General features: G+C 43.2%; 1 protein-coding gene and 1 long non-coding RNA gene across 2 annotated transcripts in view; one reads left to right on the top strand and one right to left on the bottom strand.

The window, feature by feature from the left end:
* On the bottom strand, positions 1 to 2,334 carry LOC309354451. Its single transcript, XR_014162313.1, has 2 exons — positions 996 to 2,334; positions 1 to 670 (listed from the first exon to the last, which is right to left on the bottom strand). It is a non-coding gene; the product is annotated as an uncharacterized lncRNA (long non-coding RNA).
* Positions 2,335 to 2,519: 185 nt separating this feature from the next.
* The window catches only part of LASP1 (LIM and SH3 protein 1), a 56,776-nt gene continuing 33,468 nt past the window's right edge, over positions 2,520 to 25,827 (top strand). Inside the window, exons 1-2 of the mRNA XM_081884417.1 lie at positions 2,520 to 2,854; positions 10,251 to 10,345. Of these exons, the coding sequence (XP_081740543.1) occupies positions 2,786 to 2,854; positions 10,251 to 10,345 (164 nt within the window). The 5' untranslated portion in view covers positions 2,520 to 2,785. The remainder of the gene's footprint in view (positions 2,855 to 10,250; positions 10,346 to 25,827) is intronic.

The raw sequence follows: 25,827 nt of genomic DNA, 5'->3' as shown, positions 1-25,827 counted from the left end.
TGTATTGAAAAGACACGATTCATTTAATATTAGAGAATTGTAGAACTAGAGGTTCACTTTTCTGGGCTTGTCCTGCCCACTTTTCTTGCTCTGTGGTTCTTCCTTCCCCAGCAAAACTATGATCCCACAAGTAAGAAGGGGCAGTCTGGGTGGTAGAAGGTGGGCTGCAACTCTCCCTTTTCTTTATTAACTTACTTACAACTGGTTTTCCCGAAATGGAACTCACCCCTCTGGCCAATGTTGGGGTGGTGCCTAGCCCCTTCTACCCACCCTGTCTTCCAGGGTGCCTGCCCACAAAGGAATATGCCCTCACTAATTCATTGCAATGCAAAATTACATCAGGTGATTGTGAGGTGGCTATGCTCACCTACCTATCAAAGTTTGCCCCTAGGTGTGTGTGGGGGGGATATATTTACCAAGCAGGGAAAGCAGCATATCTCTGCCAGCCCCATACCTGGATGTTGGGCCATAGGTTCCTCACCTCTGATCTAAAAGGATTTTAGGAGTGTGAAAGCCCTCAGGCTCAGACTATGGAGAGTCACAGCAGACAACACAGGGGCCCACTGACAACGACATCAGCATCATCATAATCTTATTTATACCCAGCCACTCTGGGCGGCTTATAGCATATCTAGAAACATAATAAAAACATCAAGCCTTAAAAACCTCCCTATACAGGGCTGCCTTCAGATGTCTTCTAAAGCAGTGTTTTTCAAACTTTTTTGGGCAAAGGCACACTTGTTTCATGAAAAAAATCACGAGGCACACCACCATTAGAAAATGTTACAAAATTTAACTCTGTGCCTATATTGACTATATATAAAGTAATTCTCTTGAATAGGAATCAAATAAACACAAAGAAAGTATTTTATAATTACTTTATTATGAAATAGTAAGTAAACAGAAATATGAAAAATTATAAAATACTTCATTTTTTAATTTTTTTGATTTTTCAATTTTTCCCACGGCACACCAGGCAACATCTCGAGGCACACTAGTGTGCCGCGGAACACTGTTCTAAAGGTTGTATGGTTACTTATTTCCTTGACATCTGATGGGAGGGCATTCCACAGGAAAGGAGCCACTACCAAGAAGGCCCTCTGCCTGATTCCCCGTAACTTCACTTCTCGCAGGGAGGGAACCACCAGAAGACGCTTGGAGCTGGACCTCAAGTGTCTGGGCTGAATGATGGGAGTGGAGACGCTCCTTCAGGTATCTTTCTTTGGCGATCACTCGTAGCCAAGTAAGATTGTCTTCCATAAACATGGTATAATGTGCGTTGGTCAGCGTGCACTGAACTACACACATAAAACCAATTCACGCACAGGCGTCTTCCGTCTTGTCAATTCAGGAATACTGGGCTGAGGACATGTGCCAGCCTTGAGAAATACAGGCTGCACTGGCAACATTTCTTGCGTTTCCAGAAAGCTGCACAACAGGCAGGCATTCAACAGGTGCAGACTTTCCTATTGCTTACTTGTTAACGTTTTGGCATCTTGTATCCCCCTGCTCAGCGCGTTCCCAGGGCAACTTACTGAGCAAGTCCAGAATAAAATGACCTAGTCAAACATAGCCTTTCTTCTCTTCTCTTCTCTCTCCCCTGCTTTTAAAAGCCCTGGGCAGACAGCAGCAACTCAAGACGACAGGCGGCCATTTCAACAGGTATAGCATGTCCCGCAAAGTAACACCTGCTGGAAATTCATCTCCGACCTTCTTCTTCAGGGCAGGAAAGTGAGAAAGGTAGAGATCGATGTCGTGAAGGCCGCCAGGGAAAAGAGGCGCGGTGGTGGTGGTGGTAGGAAGCAGAGAGCAGACCATTATTTCAAAAACGTTGCCACCACAGAGAAACAAGCGCCCGACTCCGCCTGAGGGTGTGTTTGGCCGTATTTCACCTTGTACAGCCTAGCGCCCTAGGCATGTTTTACTCGGGAGTAAGCCCGCACTGCGCACATTGGGCGGACGACCACAGACCCGACCTTTTGACAGGCGCTACATCCTATAGGCCATTTCTCCTCAGGAGCCATGAGTCCCGCGCAGCTTACTTGGCGGCGGGAAAGAGGAAGAAGACACGACTCAATAAAGTCCTGACGACATGGAATTAAGATTTAATTCTCCAAAGAGCCTGGCTGTGGTGGGGAACCATAAGGAGATTGGGGGGGGGGGAGAGACACCACCGTCATCCCCCCCGCCGCCGCCGCCGCCACCCCCACATAAGCTTCTGACAGACATTAGCCTCCTTTTCGGGTTATTCCTCCCTCTCGCGACTCGCCGCCCGCCCGCCTTTTTTCCCCCTCTGTGTTCGTTTAGTCTGGCCGTTGCTTCAGGCCACTCACGCACGCGCCGCAACCCCGCGCGCCATTCCCTCGCCGCCCCCACGGTTGGCTGGTGCGCGCGCGCGCGCGCGCGCGCGACGAGGGCGGAGGCGCGTGAGGGAGCGACTGACTGACTGACTGGGCTGGCTGGCTGGCCGCGCCCCTCCCCTCAGTCGTTTCCAGCCGTTGCCGAGGCGGCTTCTTTTCCTTCCTCTCTCTCTCTCTTTCCCTCACGCCCTCTTCCTCCTCCCGCTCGCTCCTGCGTTACAAGCCTCGCCACGGGCGCAGTTTTCCAGGCAGCCGGGGCCAACTCCCACCGCCGCCGCCGCCTTCCCCGGGGGTCTCTCTCTCTCTCTCTCCCCTCACCCCTATTATTTTTTTTCCTGGTTCCCTCCCTTCCTCACACGCGCAGGCATTTCTCTCCCCTCCCTCCACACACACACACACACGCTTTCCTCCTCGCCTCGGCCGCCATGAACCCCAGCTGTGCCCGCTGCGGCAAGATCGTGTACCCGACCGAGAAGGTGAACTGCCTCGACAAGGTGGGTGCTGCTGCCGGGTGAGGAGAGGGCGGCGACGGCGGCGGCGACCGTTGAGCGGGCGGGGCTGCGAGTCAACGGAGGGGCTGAGGGCAAACTGAACTGGGGGTGCGGGTTTCCTTCCCCCCCCCACTTGCGTTTGTGGGGCGGGCTTGGGGGGGTTTAAATCAGGCTCTTGGGGCGTGTCTCAAGCTGAGCTGGGGAAGGGGAGAGCAGGAGCAGTGGGGAAACAGGGAGGGGGGTGGGTGAGGCGGAAGAGGGGAAACGACCCCAGCAAAAAAGAGGGGGGGGAATCTAGGGGTGTGGTGGGTCGCGGGGAGCCTGTAGGCGTATGTCAGGGAGTGTAGAGGTCTCTTGGGGAAGACTGTCGAGTGGGCAGTCCCCGAAGTGAGGAATTGGTGGGAGGGGAGAGTCTATGGTCTGGGGGGGGGGGCGGGAGGAGGGTGTAAGGCACAAAAGGAAGGGGGGCGGTTTATGAATGGCTAGAGCGGAGGGGGGGTCAGAGGGGTTGGGAATGGGAGACTTAAGGGGCAGAATAAAAAGAGAGAAAGGGGGGGAGTTGCTATTTGGCGGGTGGGGGGTTGGTGATTGGAGTGTAGGCCAAAGGGCATGGCAGATAAGCAGAGAGCCTGGAGGAAAGGGGTGTGTGTGTATACAGTATATGTATGTAATACACGCTCACTCACACGCACACACCCAACCCAGAAGGGTGGCAATAACAGGTTGTTCACTGAAAGGAACGAGTGCAAGGCTTTCCCCCTGGTTTAGGGATCAGATCCCCTTCTCTTCCCTCCTCCCCACCCATCCCGAGAATGAGTTTCTTGGCTGGTGAATTGGAGGAGGTTTTCTGTGGATGCCCAGAGGGTGCTAGTAATGACAAGGAGGCAACTTTGAAAGGTGTTGAGGAGGATATAAAAGGTATTAGAGAGTGTGGTGTGTTTCCTGCAAGGTGTGATGAGGAGCAACCTGGTTTTAGCAGCTGCTAAAATTCAAATGTTTTATGCCATGGGGTGCACAGTAGTAATGGATTGCAGCTTTGCAGGGAGACAGTATGGGGAATGTTTAAGGAGGGCTGTGATCTGTGGCAGCAGATTCACCCCACCCCCCTCCGGGGTTGCTGGTAGTAGATAAAGCTTGAAATAACTTGAGGAATGCAGAGATTTGGTCAGATATGGTGGTTAAGATATAGTTTGGGAGTGATTAGGTTAAGGTTACCAGACGTCCCTGTTTCCCGGGGACAGTCCCCGGATTTACAAAATCAGTCCTCATGCGAAATCCATTGAAGTTGAAAAGTGCCCCCCCCCCATTCATTGAAAAAAATCTGGTAAGCTTAGATTAGGTATGTGTATGAGAGTGTGTGTGTGTACACAAGAGAGCAAGTAAGTAGTCTCACTCCTAGTCTTGGTAGGCTTGACAGCTCCCATTTCCTAAAACAATGGAATAAGACTGTGGATATTTAGATACCAGTAGATAGCTTGAATCACAACAGTCTGCCTTTTGAGAAAGAATCTGGCTTTAGGGGACACATATGGGAAAAGGCAAAGAGCATGTGCTGTCAACACAGCAAATCACCAAAGGAGATGCATTCTTAGATCATTCATCTGGCACTCTCTTAGATTGCTTTTCTCCCTATCAGTAGTGACTGTTAGTACTCCCCAAGCCCTCTCCCTAAAATACTAGTCTTCCCCTTTAGCTGAAGGGTGTGAGCATTGAGTTTACCTAAACAAATCTGCGGTCTATCTTTCCCCTTGTTTCCCTTTTTCCTTATTTGATGGTGAATTAGATTGCTATATAGCTTATAGCATTTCTACCAAGTCTTCTGTCCAAGAAGAGGTGGTTGTGTGACAATATTTGAGAAAAGCACCTTCTCAATTTCTCCATTAAAAAAATCTATGGAACAACTGAATGTGGTGTTGGAGGTATTCCAGTTTTGACTGCTAAGGTTAAAAGACAGGAATTTCTGAGCTGTTCTCAGCTGCTTGTGTGAACCCCATTTTAAGAAGCAGTGTAAGTGCCACATCACCTCAACTTTTCCCCCTGTAATGTTCTCAAACTAGTTTCTGATAAAGCCAGTAACAAAGAGAACTTCCAGTGCTTTTTATTTTCCACAGTTACAAACACAGCTGGGTGTCTCAACAGACAAAATGAAAAGGGACTAACAAGCTATCATCTGCTTCACATTTAGATTCTGTTCCCTTGCCTCCTCCCTCCAGATGGATCGTTCAGCAGTGTTTCAGAGTTTAAAAACTTAGAATTGGTTTTATAGATTTATTTAAAGGGCAGACTTACTCCTTTTTGCTGCTGCTGTTTGTGTTGGTTTAAGTTTTTAAATCTTTTATGCCATATTCCAAGATTGAAGAGAGATCAGATTTAGTTTTGCGAATGATTGTCAATACCAGAATAATTAGTACAGTAGTTCTTAATAAGTGTAATTAGTCTTAGTTACACTAATTATTTCTCCAACAAAATTTTGTAAGACTTAGAAAAATGTGTCTGAAAAATGCAAATATCTCAATCACATCACTCCAAATTCAAGAAATTCAACTTCCTCCTCCCCATTCCTTGTTCCCAGTCTAAAGTGAACTTAGCTGTGTAACCGCATCCATTTTCTCTTCAGAGTGGTAGGTAGGGGCAAAACTAGGCTTTATTTCAGCCAGGTCAAAAACCCAGTTTGGCACACACACAGGCTGGTAGCCTCAATGGTGCCCCTCTGGAGCCTTCACCCTGGCAAAAAAATGTGACTAGCCAGCCCACCTGCCCTGTAACTACAGCTCTGTGGTAGGCATATCCCACCATCACTTTGCAGCAGTCTGTCAGTATACCTTTTAATTCACTTTAAACTAGATTCATTTAAATCCTAATCTGGTTTGGATATTTAAAGCAAAAAGGGCATGTGGATGAAGGAAACTTGAATTCTCACAAAAGTGCACCACTTACCTTCTTATATCCTCTGAACCCAGGTGCTTTTTGCCAAGCCATGTTCTCTAGTATCAGACCTTAAAGGGTGTGTGTGTCAGGATAGTAAATTACATGCAGAAGAGGGTTTATATCACCTGCGTTCCTTTCTTCTCTGTTTAAAGAAAATATCACATCCACTCCCTGCTTTATCAAGGAATGCTGCAGGCATAGGTTGAAAGAAATAAGCCTGCTGACTGTCCTATAAAAATGTGTGTTTTTTTAACTAGATTAATACAAAATGCAGATGGGGTGATGCAAAATATTCCTACAGTCTTAAAGATGGATGTTTTGAGAAGAAGGGGTTGTTTTTAAAAGGGAGAGAAAGAATCAGAAGTCCTGGGTTATAGGCACTGCTATGTGTGTCTTGTATATTTCCAAATTGTACAGCACATGGTTTGTTTACAGGTTCATCAGGATTATATTGTACCCGCTCACCTCCATACACATTCTGGACTTTTAAAAATTTCATATTCCTAGGTGCCTTAGTGAGGCATTTGGAGTTTTCCAGCTCCACACATTGTGCCTCTTTTGGAAAGAGCGGACAATATTTCCACAAGCTATAGCTACTGATTAGATATTTGTGTTCTGAGGTGGTAGAGGAGTGTCTTTTAATCCAACTGTGTGTTGCTGAAGTTCCTGCTGAGTTTCCTGGTGTGAACAATAGAAAGCAAAAAACCCCTTTTATTGAATGCAGTGAAGGGGTATAATTTGACATGCAGAATAGTCACTGGTCTAGTTTTCATTCAGAGCAAGTTGTACTAGTGCTTGCTGATAATAATAATTGAGCCAGTGTTTCAGAGAAGAATGTTTATGGGGAAATAAGAGGAGGAAAGAAACTGTCCCACCTTCACAAAAGAAGAGATTTTATCCCCCCACATACATCACTGCCCACTGTTCGGTAGTGTTTATCTCATAGTGGGGATTTGCATGGCTTTGACAAAATGCTGATAGAACTGGTGTGGAATTGAGCCTGAACACTAAGTTCAGAACTGCTGTTTTAGATCTCTGTGCTTCAGCAAATGCAAAAACTGGCACACTGGCTCCCTTGGTCAGCATCAGAACTCAAGGCATACATCTGTGTGTTCTAATTTCAAAGCAGTAGGTCATAGGAGTTACATTGCATATAAGATGAGTGTCAGGCTGTCTTTAAGGAGACCATAGCTGTCAACCTTTCCTTTTTCTTGCAAGGAATCCTATTCGGAATAAGGGGATTTCCCTTAAAAAAAGGGGGAACATTGCCAGATATGTAAGGAGACAGCATTTCTGAAGAGTTAAGTTTAACTTCCATATAACCATATATGGATTCAAATGGCAGGTGATGTTGAAATGTAGATTTGTCTTAGGTTTACTGGTTTTCCTTAGTGTGCAGACCGCTGTCATATCAACTTTCCAGATATTGTCTCAAGTAGCTTCAACTTACAGTACTGGTATTCCACACAAGTCTTCTGTGATCTTGGTGACTTAATTTTGGGTATAATTTCCAAGTTTCAAAAAGGTGAGGGTGAGAGGAACATTTTAATGCTGACTAGCTGTATTTCTTCAAGTATTTGCTTCCTCTGTGACTGGGGGTGGTGGTTGAATTTTAAACTTTGTATGCAGACAGAAGCTGTTGAGGATTTAAAGCATCTCTGTTAAGCTGAAGTAATGTGCGAGCACGGCCCCACACTACACTAGTTTCAGTTTCCCATTTTATGTTTAAGGTAAAGTTTAAGCCACATAGCTTTACCCAGGGATAAGCTTGTACGTGATTGCAAACTATGAGTACATACTTGACAGAATGCTAATGTTGAAGGTTGAGTAGCTTTTTGTCTTGGGGCAGTATTGGAGTTGCATGCTCCTTGGTTATGTGCTTGAGATGCAGTTTTTAGACAGCCTGAAGTCTGCATACATACTGAAGGTGGAAATGCTGTGGTTTAGAAAAGTTATTTAAGGCTCTCTGCAACCCTGCATCCTTTTGGTAATGAAAGACTTGTTATTGCCCAAAGTCTGAATTGTTGCAATAGACTACAAAAATAAATAAATGGGTACAGCTGATTTTGTCAAATCTTAAACTATTTACTTATACAGTACTAAAAAGTCTGCCAGTCTGGGGTACAAAACTTGGCAGACATTCCAGGAATGCAGTGACCCTTGCTCTCTATTGCTAATGCAGTTTTAAATATGTGTAAACATAAATGAGTCTGAAAATCTTAAGGTTTCATATATGTGCATTAGAAACGGCTAGAGGTTACATAACAGAAAGAGTTAATAACAAGTTTTGCCTGTTAGCAACCAGAGGGGCCTGTTGAGCACAATACAGAAATTCATTTCTGCAAGAGGAATTGGCCATCAGCCATAGGTGAAGGTGCAAATCTATTGCCCTGGGCGATCAAAGTGAGACAGGCTTGCTTTGCTCGAATACTGAGTCATCTCATGCTAGGTTGTGGGCATGTTTAAGTATTGGGTGTGGTACTCTCTCATTCACACCATACCGTATTTTCAATATAATGCAGCCACCACTAAATGTTGGTTTTACAAGACTAGCAAACCTAGCTGTAGATCTTGGTCATTAAATAGAATTTTGGCATTTGCTTATTATAATATTTCTTTTAAAAGCTGAAATTTTTGCACATGAAGGAAGCACAGGTCAGCTGGTAGAACCTGTGGACAGAGCAACTTAACTAGGTACAATCACATCATAAAATATAAACTTCACTTTGCACGGTATCTGTTAGTTTCTACAGAAGTTTGTTCAAGTCAAGTTTTTTTAGCTCTTACAGATGAAAAGTAAAGCCAAAAAGGAGTCCCTGTGAAGTTTTTGATAGTGTGTTGGCTTAGAAGCCCCTTCTTTTACATACCCATGGACATATCTCTATTTTTCATGCTGCTAAGAAGGGGGCATAGAGAGGCATTATTGCCCAAACTTCTTGCTCTTCACCTTTAGAAATATGTTCCAACTTTTTTCTTCTTAATATCCCAGTCTGGGTTTTTAAAGATAATTTTATTTCTGAACCATTGACTTTTCTGCATGATCACAAACATTCACAAAATATGTTTTGGAAGGATATTGTAAAATACTTGTGATCTCGTACATTTTCTCAGAGCATGTGAACTTTTGAAAATAATTACATCCCTTTCATCATTTAGATGATGTGCCACTCCTGAACATGTGCATTATTTCCTACAATAGTCCACATATTCCCTTCCCCTAAGCGGTTAGTGCTGAATAATTTTCAGAACTGTCCAGAATGGTTTGTAGAATTTAGAATGTGTTTAAGATAAAACAAGTGACTTTCTGATCGTTTGCTTCGCTTGTTTGACAGAGGTGAGTAATTGCACTTCCAAGCTGTAGAAAGTAGGATAAATTAGCATAGATTTTCAAAATGTAGAGGCCTCTCTGCTCTTGCTCTCAAAATCCAGTATCTTGTAGTCAAACTGGCATGCTGCTTGGCTATAAGAGATCTCTAGCTCACCATGTGGTTGTGGAAATCTGTATTTCTACTTACTACCAGAATAGTTGCTGGTTGACAATTCTGTATTTCTACTTATTACCCAGAATAGTTGCTGATTGACAATTCTGTGTTACCTGTTCTCAGTGTGGAGCTTTTCTCCTAGTCTGCTTTTTATAAGACATAAAATATTTCATTTAGAGGAGCATCTGGGAATCAAGGCTGCTTTAGCATCAATCTTGCATGATGAGCTATCTTTCAAGACCATATGGAAAGCCTACTACAGTGGTTTCAGAGTTACTGTGAAAGGAGACCTTCCTCAGCGTATCAGGATTAGATTTCTGTGCTAAGGCCACATATGGCAACTTCCTGTTGGGGGAGGGTGGGGAGAGAACTCGCAGTCAGGTGATGAGTTGGAAATATTTCCTAAGGCTCATCATGTGCCAATATAATACAATTTTGGTTAGCGCTGACCACATTGTATAAACTGCTAATGCTTGTTTGTTGAAAAACAAATAGGTCATTGACTGAATACAAAGGAATGTTTTCCCTAGCCTGTCTTTAAACTTTAAACACAGTGTGTTTTTGGGTTGAGTAAATGCTGTTGAAAGGCTCTTTGGTCAAGCATATGTCTAAACAGACCTTCATAATGCAGCAGACCAGAGCTTTCCAAACTGTGTGTCATGACACGTTAGTGTGTCGGCTGCAGCATGTAGCTGTGTTGCATGAACGCTCCCAGGGCAGGAAAGGGGTTAGTTTAACCTCTGGTTTGCTAGTAAAACCTGTGTTTCTGTGTTGCAAAATGATGCATATCTAAAAAGTGTTTTACCTGAAGTTTGGAAAGCTCTGGAGGAGACAGTGCTGCAGGATACTAGAAAGAGTCTTCTTGCAGCATGCTTGATTGTAATTTCTAGAGGCTAATAGCCACTGCTGGGAAAAACATTTTCCAGCTAGGAAGAAGTAGCCCACTATAAAACTTTCTACATTAACACTTGTTTCTCATGTTTTCCCAGTTTTGGCATAAAGCATGTTTCCACTGCGAGGTCTGCAAGATGACTCTCAACATGAAAAACTACAAGGGCTATGAGAAGAAGCCGTATTGCAATGCGTAAGTTGCTGGTGTTCACATTATTTGCCCTTCTACTCTGTAATAGCTGCAAGTGAAAAGTATATTTCAAGGGGCTGTATGTATCTGGAAATCTCAATGCAATTTAGTTGTTGAATGTGGCAGGCAAGAGACACAAGGAAAGAAGCTGAGCTGATACCTGTGGAGGTATTAATCCTAATTAGTCCATCCTTTCAAAGTATCCTTCTAAACCCTTGTCAATGACTCTGAGAGAATGGAATTTGTTATTCATTAGCAAGCTAGTGCCAACAGCATGAAAGGTGACCTATTTTATTTTTCAAAAATTCTGAACTTTATCCTGACAAATTCCAGTGTGGTATACAATAATAAAAATACAGTAGTATAAACATCAAATCCCACATCCTTCATAACAAAATGAAACTATAGCACAGGGGAGGGGAGGGGAGTCTCCAGTCCAGATTTGGCCTGCAGTTGGACCTATTCTGGCCCTCTCTGTCCCCTCTCACCCATCACTTCTTCAGCTGGGAGATGCATTTCCTCCCCCATCAGCTGTTTCATGTTAAACAGCTGATCTGTGCAATCAGCTTAGCTGGGGGGAAAGGGGAAGAGGGAACCAAAAAGAGAGGGAGAGGGTACCATTGCATTGGGAGGTGGGGGAGAGACTTTCTTTGCAACCTCCTTTGCAAGATGTGAAATTGCAACTCCTTCCTGCGCAAGGAGATCTTCTGTAGGAAGTAAGAAACTCTAGCTACGTGAAGACTTGAGCTTGCACTTTGCTAATATGCAAAAAAGTTCTCCATACATTTTGCAGTTGTTTACATGCAATTTTTGGGATGCAATTTCATTTTGAAGTTTGAGACTTTGAATAGTTGTAAGGCAAGGTTTGCTATTCAGCTGTACATTGTATTCTTCTGGGATCGCTGAACTTTTTTGACAGGTAAAAGGAAAGCTTTCGTTCTTACAAGATTGGTTTTTTAAAAGTCTTTGGAGAAAGTGGAAGATGTAACCTGAGTGCAGTTACTAAGAATTTAACATATGTGTCTTTCCACGGGAAGTAGAATTTAATCTGTGTGAGATTGTCAGTGATGTATGATTATGTATGACTATTGAAATGTGGCCTCTGACAGCTTTTCACTGTGGCCCTCCATCCCAAAAAGTTCCTCTTTTCCTGCTATAAAGCAAGTAGAGGCAAGGCAATAAAACTAACTTAAGACCTGGGCAAATAAATATGTCTTAACATGGCACCGAAGGGATTGCAACAATGACACAGTCCACAAAGTGATGTGCTCAGTGCTAGAATGTTGGTAATTTTAAGCATAGATGGATAATGCAAAAGTCATGGGATAGCAAGAAGGATATATGGATTAACTAGTGGCCGTGATTCAAGAAAAACTCTGAAAGCAGCAAGTATTTCAGAAGAGGACATGAAAGGGAAAGATCAACAGTGCCAATAGCAAAAGAACAGGAAGATGAAAATCTTCAAAACTAAGTTTGCAGTGGAAAGTAATGGAGATCATAAAAAGAGATGGCATGGAAATATTTGGGTCAAGAAAGCTGCTTCAGAAGCTTTCTGAAAAGGCTTAGGGACGGGGAAGACTTGGGAGCAAGTCAGGGTTAGGAATTTTTGGTAAGGAGTAAAAGTTATACATAAGTGTAGGCGAAAGTATGTGGCAAGATTCTGTTCAGGAAAGTTGCCTCCAACCATTTTGAGGCTGCCCCCACACCACAGCCCATCCCGTTCAGCAAATTCCCTTGAGTCCCTGTGTTGCATGCGAGGGTAGCGGGGCCTGCCAGATGTAGGAGGTGGTGGGAAGTAGATTTCCACCAGTCCCATTAGCACACTTAACTCTGGATCCAGCCCAGAATAACTACATCATCTGGTCCAAAGATGAAAGCGAGATGAGAATATTGTTAAGAAGTGACAGATACATTTAAGAAACAAACAGAACATGTGATTAGCCACAGTGGTTTGCTATTATAAACATGGGTTTAAGTAAAGCCTGTGAAAATGGTGACTGCCCGCAACCCCTTGACCCATGTCTGTTACTTGGCATTCTCAAGAGGTGGAAAAATTAATTTCCCCCTTCAGCTTCTATAAGACCCACTCACTTGTAACAAACAGGATGAAGCTGTGCTTTACCAGTAGCTTATGGCTCATTTAAACAGATCTAAATGCTTGGGAAAGCCTCATTTCCAGTGTTTTTGCTTATGCTTCCAACCACCACTTCTGTCTGGAGATATGGAATACTTTAGTTCACAACTGGTCTCCTGATCAAGACAGATGCTGTCTTCCCCAGGACAATTGCCATGCTCCTGGTTGTGTCACTAATAGTCAAGATGGCTGCAAGGTGACCTCCTCTCCTCCAGTTCATCACCTCCAAACCTCGGTTTTCCATTCAGCTTGCTATGCCCATGAAGGTAGCTTAGACTATGGTAAAGCTTTGTTCTTGCCCCATTCTTCTTGTTGAAAACTTCAGCAGCACTGGGTGGGAAATTTGAGTATTTAGATAGAGCAGCAGAGTACGGAGTTGTCCCTTTATGGGCAGCAATTCAAGAAGTGTGTATGTGGGATAGAACTTCAAGAGAGGCTTTAAGGGCACCCAGAATCCATGTCCAGAGCAAGGATATTTTAGGAGGTGGGGTGCTACTGGGTTTTTCTGAGCTTAGTTGTACCACATGCCACATTCAGCATCCGTCAAGAGAGGTAACACGAATTGTTTATTTCTATGGTTCTAGATTTAGGTAGGTAGCCGTGTTGGTCTGACGCAGTCAAAATATATTTTAAAAAATGTCGAGTAGCACCCTACACACTGTTGCAGGAATTTATGTATAGGTTGGGGGGGGTTGCCCCTCCAGCACATATCATGCACATGCAGCCCACTACCAAAATCAGCACAATCACTTTTGTGACTTTTGTGATTTGTCCCCATGAAACACTTCATTACAATTTCTTCCTATCTATTCAAAGGGCCTTTGCTGCACAATACCAAATGTAACAATTCACTGACAAATGTATCTATGTACTGGCTCACTGGGAAAACTTCAGAAATTCATATAGACCTGTGAGCTCAGCTACTCATCAGCCCTCTGCCTGAGTGAAAATCGCTGGCATCCTGATACCTGAGTGCCAGACAGGTAGCCATTCCAGAAATAACAAACCCAGATGAAGACAAAAGGGTGTGATTAACTTGGATGGGAAACAAGGAAATGTAAATATCTTTTTTGTTACACTTGATGGGTGTTTGGTGGAGGGCAAGGAGAACCATGGGGCAGGGTCCAGGATGCTCAGATTACTGCCACCAGACCTCCCCTTTCATGATGTAACCGTGATGTATGAGTGATGTAGTTTGGGGTGTGTGACATGGGGATTAGCAGCTAATAAAGGTTTGGGGGCTCTTTTGTTTGGGGCTTCCATCTTGTTCCACCTTGTGGCAGGTGGGAGTCCTGTCACAATAGTCTTCAATAAAGACCAAGCCTACTAGCTGCTGTTTTGCTCTGGTATTCCTGGCTGGTGTCCTTGTTTTTTTTGTCCAAGAGAGCCCTCAGATTTCTCCGTTAACAAGACCCATTAATCAGGCAGCAGAATTAAAAGTATTATAATAGAAGTACTGAAAAAATATAGGTTGTAAATGCATCTTAGAAGAAATGACCCCTTTTTCTTCTCACAAGAAAAGATGGTGGCTCTTCTAAGATGGTTGCTGTTGTGACATGCATATACGCTATTTAAAACACTGTTTTTCTTAACTCTTTTTATGCATATACTTGTTTCTTCCTATTTAGTTAAACGGCATATGATTAACTTGGCTAGGATTTCTTTGACCATGTGTGTTCCTCAGGTATGTGAGGGCAAGATTGAAAATAGACAGATACTGTATATTCTCAAAAGTTTGAGATTCAGAGATAAAGAATTGCCCTTCTTTTAATTAGTGCTCATGTTTCCCTGTACTCATCTCCTCTTCAGACACACTGCTCCTTACCAAAGTGCAGAATTTTGCCAAATGTAAAACACTAGATTTTATATAAAGTGTGTAAAATAGCAGTTTGAGACCAAACCCCCAATTTATGTACTCTTTGGCATAATATTTTGGGGGTAGGGGGATTCCAACTATGGTCAGTTCTGACAGAGTCTTGTACAAGGCCCTCCTTTCTAAACATCCGCCATAAAAAGTGGAATTGTACAATGAATGTCCTATCATTTTCTGTGGAGTGGGGAGGGAAAAGGCCACGTTTATGCTGGCAGGAGTAAGCTTGCTTTTTCAAACATGTCTAATACAGGCTTTCTTCTGTCCATGCTCTGGCTTCCTGCCAGGCCGTAAGCTTATTTCTCAGTCAGAGCAGTAGGAAGAAGGCTGGGCTTCCTCTTTGCTGCCTTGATGCCATACGGCAATCTGAACATAACCTTCCAATGGCGCCTTTGCTGTGTGGTTTTGCCCTCTGAGGCTTTCCTTCATCGATGAGGTGGGGTGAACAGGGCATGTTTGCTCTGATCTCAAGGGCTTACTTCCTAGCATCTTCTGTCAATAGTGTCTTTGAAAAGCTAGATTGAATGATATACCCTGTTAGCCCCACTTTTACAGAGTTAGTGTAGCATATAAAGATAGAGCTATGAGTTAGTAAGCTCCTGATTTGACTGTTGCCACTTCTGTGAATTAATTAGTATTTCTCTGACCCCTATCTGTAATATAGGGATAATTCTGGCTTACTTTACTGGGTTAATGTAAGGATTACAACAAAAATTAAAATACACTGATCAAAAACTGTATAAGCTTGACTCGGGCTTCCAGTAATGGAATTTTGCATGGTTTTACATTGTTACCTCACTCTTTAAGTGAGCTCAGAGGTGGTAATGCATGGATGTGGGCTAGCCCCCCTTGTCTTCACAACTCTGTGAGGTAACTTAAGCTGCCTGTGTGTAACTGGCCCAAGGTTACCTAGTTAACTTCATGGCTGTGTGGGCATGTGAACTCCTTGGACAATGCTGACTCAGAACTCTTCCATCTCTAATTTTTCCATTTGAGAGATTGTATAATTCTCTCTCCTTCAGTTCAAGGATTCTTAATGTATGAAAAGAAACATCCTGCAGCAGCTCAGTTCCATTTGCCCGCCCCGCCTTCAAGCTAAGACTGATTCAAGTGTGAAGGGGAAACTTCCACAAGCTAACATTATATCTAGCTTCTCCTATTATGCTAGTACAGTCCTAGCATAAAATGAAAGCACCATGTCCAAAGTGTTGACTATTAAGACATAAAAATGCCATGCCCTCAGATTTTTTCAGTAATTGAGTTTTATGTGACTTCATGTATACAATACTTCAGCTTTCTAGCTGTTTTGGAAGTACCTTAACTTGGAATAAATGGCTCGGCCCAGTTTTGATTTCGAGACAAACAAATGTTCTGTTTTAGGTGTCATTTTACTAAGGGGTTTGGGTTACGTACATGCTGTATTGATTACATTTAAATATGCAAACTTCTGAAGGGCGTTGTCAGAGCCACCCGTCTGGTCCCAGCTCACAAGAGACCCAACTCCAATCCGGTTTATTTACAGAAAGTCTTTATTGAAGATCATGGTTGCGTTTACATTCCATCTTTGTGACTCTACGTCTGTAACGTTAGACCGCTGAAGTACCCTCTGAATCTGTACCGCCTCGGCACCAATTTAAGAGGCTTGTGCTGGACCACCTCTTCCTCTCTTTCCTTTTCCGCAGGGTCTTTCTGCCCCCCTGGGTTCCCCCTCGCCGGGACTCGCCCGAGGCTGAATCCTCTGACGCCTCCGCCCCCCTCCTTCTCGCTTTGGGGCCGGGCTCCTCCCCAGGGCTCTCCTCACTTCCGCGCGCCTCTACATTTGAACTTGGCGCGCGTACGTTGCTTCTGACCTTTCTCTCAACCGCTACACTGCTCCCGGTGCTACTCTCCACCCCTTCCGGCTGAGCGTCCTGCTCCGATCTCCTCCCCCTGTCTCCTTCTCGCTCTGCTCCCTCTGACACCCTGGTAACTCCACCCCCTTCACTCCGTTCCGGCTGAGAAGCCGGCTCCTGTGTCCAACTCCTACTGGGGCTTCTCCCTTCGCTCCCCTGCTCCTCCCTGCTTCCCCCTTGGCCTCCCTTTGGTCTGACCAGGGGGGCTCCCTTCTGGGAGTCCTCTGACTCACTGGACAGACTCATGGACGACCTTTGGTCATCGTCATCCTCCTCCTCATCTCTCTGGGATTCTTCCCCCTCGCTCTCTGTCTCCTCCCCCATCTGCTCTTCTCTCCCTGAAACCCTGACAGGCGTGTTAGTATAAAAGTTATTACTTGTGATGAAAGAAAACACCTCCTTTAAAACTTCTGTTTTTTGTGACCCAGAACTAAAGTAGCTTCTGCAAAAAGTGTGTTTATAATTCCATTGATCAAAATGAGCCTCTGCTGGTTTGCCAGAGGAGGCTGCAGGCTGGAGTCTGTTCCTGTTGCGATGCAGCTATGTCATAGGATCAAGTAGGCTAGGTTTTTGCGGTTTTGACTAGTTATAATATAGTAGTGGGGAGGGGTGTAAAATCTGGCTCTTCATTTCTCACATATACATTTACTTCAGAAACAAAACATACCTTGTCACTAATGAATGCCTCATGATATTCTACAGAGCAACAATGCACACTATTGCATAAAAGCACACTTCATTTTCTACATCTCCAGTTTACTAGTAAGAAGAGGAAAGTGCAGAACAGAACATGATTTTTCTGCACAGAAGCAGCAAAGTTTCCTAGAGTTCTGGAACAGGCTATTGTCCGTCCACACTAAAAGGAAGTGGGTGCTGGCAATGAATTGCTTGAGTGTGGTGAATCTGGAAGGCTTACTTATGTACACCCCGCTGAGCAGACCTCTTTATTTCTTGAAATGCTGTAGAATAGATGGCAGGAAGTGAGTGGCCTAGTTGCACAGTTATTTCCTCTTCCCCCTGCTTGGAAGGAAGATACAACACTCCTTTCTGCAGAACAGCTGCTTTAAAACGCTTTTTGTCTGTTTATTTGTTGCGACTTTTACTGGATGAATTAATACTATTGGATGACTACATTTCCGTGTTTCTTTCAGTAGCATCTATTTCTTGTTTCTCTGTTTTGGGAAACTAATGATATGTGGTTCCTTTTAGTAGACGCCATTTATTATCGCCATGGAGGGGGGGGGGAAATGCATGACTGGTTTGCCTCGTTGGTCTGTTTTGTTGATGTTCTGGTGGGTCAACACACCACCCATATACTTTCTCATCATTCTTAGACTCCATGTGGCTGTCCCCATGTCCTTCCCTCTGTTTTGCAGTTATAATTGCACATAGGAAGTCAAATGTTGTGGTGCTCTGTAAGATCAGCACTTTTAGGTCTTTGCTCTCTTTGGGGGCATGTTCAAAGCATTTGTTTTATAATCCTCAACTGTCTAGTGCTATTTTTCTGATTTGAATATTGCAGCTTTTTTATTTGCATCCCTGTTGCTCTTAAAAATGGCACTGTACTGGGGAGATCTTATTACTCTGTTGTCCTGCTGGAGTGCTAATGTTGATCAATGCTATTGCTTGATGAATGAATAACTATTATTCAATTAGCCCCTGTCATTTGGAAGAAATCATCCCAGAAGTGATCTTCTCTTCAGTTCAGTACTAGCTTGGCTGAGAATCTAGGCTCTTCCTTCCATCAGTTATCGCTTGGCAGCAACCATTACATCAGACTGTAGTAGAGAGGGGATGCAGAGCTACTCTATCAGTACAGTAGACCCTCGGGTTACGTTACCTTCAGGTAATGTAACTTTCGGGTTGTGAACGCGGCAAACTTCCGGGTTTTGCCCTAAGCACAGAAGCGCTATATCGCACTGCACACATGCGCAGAAGTGGCACCTCTAGATGTGGACTTTTCGGGGTACGTACGGACCCCTGGAACAAATTACGGTAAGTTTGCATCCGGAGGGTCCACTGTACAGCTAAGAGACAAGCAGCTTTTGGCTTCTGTTCTCGAACTCTTCTAGTAAATAAGAACTTGAACATGGATTTGCTCCCCCACTCCAATCCATTTTATTTTTGTGTCAATTTTTATTATTTTTTATTTTAGATTGTAAGTCTGAGGATAGGCACTTTCTGTAGTAAACTGTAAGCTGCTCTGGGAGCTTTTTTGACTAAAGAGTGGGATGAAAATTCTTTAAATATATAAAATTGTCTTCCTCTTGGAATGATATTTTGGGAGTATCATCTCATCTTGAACCTTTCCTTTAGGTGAAGGTTGAGCCTGGATTAGTCACAAACAGCATGTATGACTTGAAATTGATTCTCACTAGAAATCAATATGGGAATTGTTCTGTTGCTGTTGGTGAATAAAGGATACTTTCATTTCTAACTCAGGAAGGAAATGAATGATTCCCAAACTGAATCAGAATCTATGATTGAATTGTATGAAACTTGCAGGATGTTAAGGTTGTCAAAGGCTGGCTCCTGAGCTGTATACGGGTCTTTCTGGAAAACTATGGCGTTTTAACACACACGTTTATTTAAGAGTGACTGTTTGAAATCTCTCCATTCATGAATCTGTGCTCCAAGTTAATCTGCTGTATTATTTATTGGATTTATATTCTACCCCCCTTCCAAATCAACCTCATAGCCTGCTTTTTCAGTTCTTGAAAGCTTTTTCTCAGAAATTGCAAGCCTTCATACAAATGTCACATTTTGCAATGCATGATGCTAATGATTTGCTTTCAGTAGAGTAGGAAGATTTTAAATAGCTGTCACTTACCTATTGTGTCTGCTTCTAGGTAACTGTAAAAAACTTGTCATATTTTCCAGTTTTGTTTTCCCTTTTAAATATAGAACTTCCAGTATACAACCCAATGTCATATCTACACCTCCAAAGTATTATAGGATGTGTGGTGTCAGGTATTTGGTCAGCAATCAGCATGCTTCCCACCTGTTACAGTGGTGCCTCGCAAGATGAAAAGAATCCGTTCTGCGAGTCTCTTCGTCTTGCGGTTTTTTCGTCTTGCGAAGCAAGCCCATTAGCGGATTAGCGATATTAGCAGCTTAGCGGGCTTAGCGGATCAGCTGATAAGCGGCTTAGCGGCTTGGGAAAAAGGGGGGGGAACCCCCGCAGGAACTCGCAAGACATTTTCGTCTTGCGAAGCAAGCCCATAGGAAATTCGTTTTGCGAAGCGCCTCCAAAACGGAAAACCCTTTCGTCTAGCGGGTTTTCCGTCTTGCGAGGCATTCGTCTTGCGGGGCACCACTGTACTTTGTTTTCTTTCAACCCCTGCTTTGGAGCCTGCCTTCAAGAACTTAGGACAATGGATGATATTATTATTTATTTGACTTATTAGTTGCTTTTTTGCAACTTACAAAGGAGTTGCTGGTAGCACAGTATTATATGAGCTAAGACTGATCACATGCACCTGCAGTAAATATAAAGGTGGAAATGGAAGAACTTTCATATTTAATTTTTCATCTAAAAGCTTTCTAAAGTTTCATGTGGAAATACATTTTAGTAAATGAGGGTTGAAGTGCATCACATTTTTAGAAAAGGCCTTGAACTTTTTGCATTGTTGTTAAGCCCCTCTACCCAGCTTAACATATTTTCCCCAAATTTTGCACGCTCTCAGATTAATTTTTTCCATTAAAGAGTTCCTCCTCAGTGTTCTGAAATGTGTGCAAGCCAGTTTTTGACTTAGGGAATTAATACAGTACAGTGGTACCTCGGGTTAAGTACTTAATTCGTTCCGGAGGTCCGTTCTTAAACTGAAACTGTTCTTAACCTGAACCACCACTTTAGCTAATGGGGCCTCCTGCTGCTGCCGTGCCGCTGGAGCACGATTTCTGTTCTCATCCTGAAGTAAAGTTCTTAACCTGAAGCACTATTTCTGGGTTAGCGGAGTCTGTAACCTGAAGCATATGTAACCTGAAGCCTATGTAACCCGAGGTACCACTGTACTGGGAAATTTCTCTTTACTACCTTTTGATACATTATAAAAGTGTGCCAGTTTCATCTCTTTATCTTGTGGTGGGGGAAAATGTAGGTATACTTTCATAACTAGCTTACTCAGTAGAAAGTGAGCAATACAAATCCCCTCCCCCCGCCCCTTGCTATGAGGTAGCAAGAAGTAGAATCTACAAAGGCTGAAGGTGGACATTTGCTAAGTGATAGCAGATGATAGGGGAGGGTTTTGGGTTTTTTAGGAATGGCTTAAGTATGGAAGTGAAGGCCACGTTTGTTTGGTAGAACTAAGAGGTAGGAGCCACAAAAATGGCTTATGTTATTGGAGATCACGTCACTTGCTAATTAAAACATTTAAAATAACTGCAGTGCTTTTACTGCAGTTCTTGTGTCTTGAGTTCTTGTGCAGATGAGATTTGCTTCTGCCTTATTCTAAGCAATTGTATTTATGCTAGCTATTCAAGAGTTACATGGCCACTCTTATTCATATTATGAAGGAGAATCCAAACTTTTCCTCCTTTACATTTGGACTCATTTTCTGTCTCTTGCTTAGTAATTATGGTAGCAATATACATTTTCCACAGAGCAGATTTCAACAACAGGTTCTGCCAAAATAACTTGCTGCTGTTCACTTGGGCCTCTTACTGTGGCTGGTTTTGGGTTTCCCCCCAAATATTTAGTCTTCTGGTCCTGATTCCAAAAATTCATTGCTAATGCCAGTACTTAAGTATCTTTTGAGAAACTGAAATTTATGTGGACATGCTGCATTTAGTAAGAAAGTATCTTTGCTCTAGTCTAGCTCATAGGTAGACAAACTAAGGCCCAGGGGCCGGATCCAGCCCAATCGCCTTCTCAATCCAGCCTGAGGATGGTCCGGGAATCAGTGTGTTTTTACATGAGTAGAATGTGTTCTTTTATTTAAAATGCATCTCTGGGTTATTTGTGGGCCTACCTGGTGTTTTTACATGAGTAGAATGTGTGCTTTTGTTTAAAATGCATCTCTGGGTTATTTGTGGGGCATAGTAATTCGTTCCCCCCCTTCAAAATATAGTCTGGCCCCCCACAAGGTCTGAGGGACAGTGGACCAGCCCCCTGCTGAAAAAGTTGGCTGACCCTTGCTCTAGCTGTTAGGTCAACCACTGACAATGTTCCTACTGCAAAGATGAATTTCCACAGTGACTGTTCACTGTTAAATCCATTACGCTGCCACGTGGATTCAAGTAGTGATTCCAAACAACCCTGCAATATGTGAAACATTTAGCATTCAGAATATTTTTTTAAACTATGAGCTAGTATCAGACCCTTACCCTTATTGTTTCCTTCAGTAGTTTATGGGCCTATGCCAACCTGATATGTACAGGAAACAATTAAATACTGGTGAAACTGGGTGTTTTTGATGCAGAAGTTATTTAGAGAATAGAAAACTAAGTTTAAACATGAATGTTTTAATTCCTGATTCTGATAAGCCAAGTCTGTGGTTGTGAGATTTTCCCTTGCATTACACTGCAAATACTCTTGAACTGCAATTATTGGCAGCGATACTAGGATTTCAAGTACCAACTCCCAGAACTGAATTGTACATCTCTTTAGAATGCTAACAGATCTCTTTGGGGAGTTTGTGTGTTTGCCTGTTTGTTTGTTTTTTAAAAAAATTCTTCTGCACCAAAACATGTGGCCACTACTGGGAACCCCCTTCTGGAACACAAGCACTGGAAGTGGTTGCCATGGCAAGCTAAGAAATTTGGCTCTTCATAGCAGCAACATAAAGCTTACTGCACAACCATAAATGTTCCAGTGTGTCTGTCTATAGTCTGTATCTTTGGTAAGTTGTTTTTTTTTTAAAAAAAAACAGGTTTGAATGAACATCTGGTAGCTGCCTTCCATAGAATCTTTTCTCATTGACAAGCAAATACTGACAGTTAAAATGTCCTGATGAAACCTATATTTCCTCTCTTATTTGTCCCTTTTACTCTGTTATTGCTGGCTTCTGCTGTATCTTGCTACCCAACAAACAATGAATGGTAGCTAGACTGCAGCAGCCACCCTTCTACCTACCCCACAAATAATATTTAATTTTAAAGTACAAAAATGCATATTGAGGATAACCAGATGAATATAAAAAATAAAATACACTTTAACCATATCCACCACTTAGACTTGTTAATTATAAATACACTGTGTATGATCAGGACTTCTCTCAACCTATAAATGCATTTGCACCAAGGTTGGAATATGTTGATATATAGACCAGCTGTGGCCATAAGCTTTAATATAAGAGCCCGCACCACCCAAAATGTATATCCCTGCCTGCTCCCAGGAAAAGCTACTTGGATTAACTACTGCCAATTAGACAGGGACTAAAAGGTTACCTTAATTTTATCTAACTGAAATATAAACCAAATATAACCTAAAATATACATGGCCAGAAGATGGGTGTGTGTGACAGCTTTGATTGTTTCTTGCAGAATTGATGTTTGTGGTGCAGTACACTATTCAAAGTCAGTATCATACCACCTGGCCCAGTCAAGACACATGTTCAGATTTAGGCTTGGAATTGGTTCAAGAGGAGCAGTTTCTCAAGCCTCCCACTTAGAATCTTAATACTGTACTAGAGACCCTGCATGTTGCTCTAACTGCTGGCAATTTTTTAAAAAAAAATTCAGATGTCTTTCTTCCACCTTCCCCTCTGTCACATCTGAAGCAGGATATGAATGCAAGAGCACTCTCTCTACTTGCATTCCTCAGCAACTAGCACTCCCATATGCCACCTCCAATCCTAGTGGTAGTACACAGCATTACAACATAGAAGAGTTCTGCTGCAGATTCACGAAAAGGGAGAGCTAGACATCTGGCTGTTTTTGGCAGCAGATGCAGGTTTAACTTCAAATTTGGCCCTAAGCTAATTGGAGCAGAGAAGTGACAAGAATTCAAAATGGCAGCCTTCTGTCCACATGATCCTGCTCTTCAGGGATTTCAGCTTGGGTTCCTAGCAATCTCGTTACACTGTTATTACAAGATTGCCTTGAAAGGGATTCAGAATTGCAAAATCACTTAGCATTTTTATGCTCTCATTAATCGAAAAGGAAAAGTGAAAACCATATCTAACTCTAATCCACATACTGTATTGAGATGCTATCTTAATTTCATTCATTGGCAATTATTCTTTGAAATACTATTTCTGTTCCATACTACATATTGGGGCACTGAGTGAGAGTGGTTTGCTACAAGGCTGTAGCTGAAGAACTAAAACCTAAATCTTCAAGGTCTAATGCTCTTATGTGGGCTCAAGCTAGCTATCCCTCCTGTTCTGTGACGATACTGTGTGTGTACGCAGAATATCTCGCTGCTCTAAGCGGGTTAACCTGAATTGGGATTAAGGGGAATTTTGGGGGTTTATATTTTAGGGCAAACATAGGAACTGCATAATTCTTGCTCATGCATTAGACTTGTCAGGTTTGCAGGCTAGGAGATGGTCTTCAAGCAGGCAAGCTGCTTTCTGCTTCACCAGTACTCAAAATTGTGGTGCATTGTCAGACAGCCCTTAAATTAAAACACATTTTCCACTTTTTTAAAAAAGGGTGGTTTTCTGTTCCTCTTCCTATTTTCTCCCTTCAGGATTAGACCTCTCCATAGATCTTATTGAATAGCATTTAGCTGCCACAATTTCACTTCTTTTCTCTCTTCCTCCTTCACTTTTTAATATGTGGGATGTAATACCCTTAGCTAGGTGGTCCCTTCTGTGTCATGTCACCCAGTGTAATCTACCGCTGATGTCCTTAAATTGCACAAGAGGGGGCCATTCCCCTCTCCTTCCCAGAAATAACAGCATGGCCTGGAATTGTATACTTTGTACCCCGTAACTTGTGGGGAGGGGAATGCTGGTACTGAGCATGCAGTTGCCTGCTGCTTGCTTATTTTGTAAGCACAGTTAAACATATACTCATTCATAATTGGTCTTTCTGAGTAGTCGGTTCTATTTTTAACCCTGAATTTCCTGCGTTTCTGCTACATTGTGCTCACAGGTTATTTTTCATCCTTGCTGTGGCTAGTGGCTTATCTTTGTGTGGTATCGGTGGATAATACTGTGATGTTCTGCAGCTTTGCAAAGGTGTGGTATAGAGGTCTGCCTGTGCATAAACTTGAATGTAATAAAATCCAGTGGGTGCTTTGAAATCAGAAAGGGCAGGGGGCTCTCTGCTCCTGGAGTATTTAACTTCTAATGGGTTCATCCAGAGTGTTAAAAGTGGAGGTTATCCAATGAGCGGAGGCTAATTCTCGTCACAAGAATATAGTGGAACTTTATATGCCAAGAAAGCAAAACTGGCAGTGTTCATGAAGGGGATGGGAAAAGCAATTGGCTGTTTCATCGGTGTGGCCCAAGGACAGATGAGATTCACAGAGCCAAACAGTTCTATGTAGACTGCATTTTAAAATGCCTCTGAATTTTGCATCAAGGTAACCCAAATGTTGTGGTGCAAAAGAATTGTGAATATTTGCAGATCCTTGCTTGTTTTATTTTGCTAGCTGTAAAGAAGGGTGCTAAAACCTCCACTTCTTAGCAACTGGAATCGTGTTCATGCGATCATAAATTCACCAATCACTGGCCGCATTTTCAAACTTTACACATAAGGGCTAGAAATTTGCTTTTAAAGAAAATGAGCCCTGAGCTAAAGATTCTGCACCAAATAACTGCATTTCTGCAGGCATATTCTTCTAAGTGGTTTTGATTGGCTACAATGCCCTCTAGGTTGGAGAACCTTTATTTTTGTGCAATGAAGGCACAAAAAATGTCCAACTATGTAGATGTAGGCCAAATAACAACCATTAATTTCCCCAAATTATTGCAGTTGCAAGATCTCGCTATTTTTTTATTTTTTTTGCGGTTGTGTGCTCATTTAAGTCAAGGTTGTGGGGCATTAAGTATGCAGAAACAACCACTGTATACCCACATGTAACATCCTTCTACTTTCTGAATATTTAGCAGACTGATGCTGTGTCAGGGAACTGACATCTAAAGCGCCGCAGGTGCAAAGGCTCCCTGAGGTTGAGAGAGCAGTAGCAGCGGAAGAGGGAACCAGTAGAGGGCGAGCAAGAACTCCAAGGGAAAGTGAGTCGGAGGGATGGCTCAGAGACGCTTCAAGCGAAACCAGTGGGGAGGTCTCAGGACCTCCTATAGGGACACCCACACCTCGACGGAAACTGTCACGCCGGGAGGCCAGACGACGTGTTTCCGTTAAGGAGCTTTTATGTTGGAAACGTTTCCGAAAGCAGCCACTTTCGGATTCTACTAGTGATTGACGCAGCCATGCTGGAGGGGCTCCGTCACAGGCAGAGGTTTGAAAACCTGATCAAACTCTGAGGGACTTGCATTTTACGCACAAGCAGCTCATCGTCCCATCACAGCAATCCGAAAGTCACCGAAAGCCAGCTTGTGCAGAGAGAAGCATCATGAGCAACCCAGCCGGAACCGGGGGTGCAGGAGCAGCTGGAGGGGGTCCAAGCCTGGAAGAAAGGTACAGAGCGTTGGAGATCCAGTTGGCGCTGCAAACGGCGAGGCTTGAGGAGAGGAGG

This window comes from Podarcis melisellensis (genome assembly GCF_964234715.1).
Source record: "Podarcis melisellensis genome assembly, chromosome: 13".
Taxonomy (NCBI): Eukaryota; Metazoa; Chordata; class Lepidosauria; order Squamata; family Lacertidae; genus Podarcis; species Podarcis melisellensis.
Note: the sequence above shows the minus strand (reverse complement) of the source record. Positions and strands in the feature narration are given on the sequence as shown.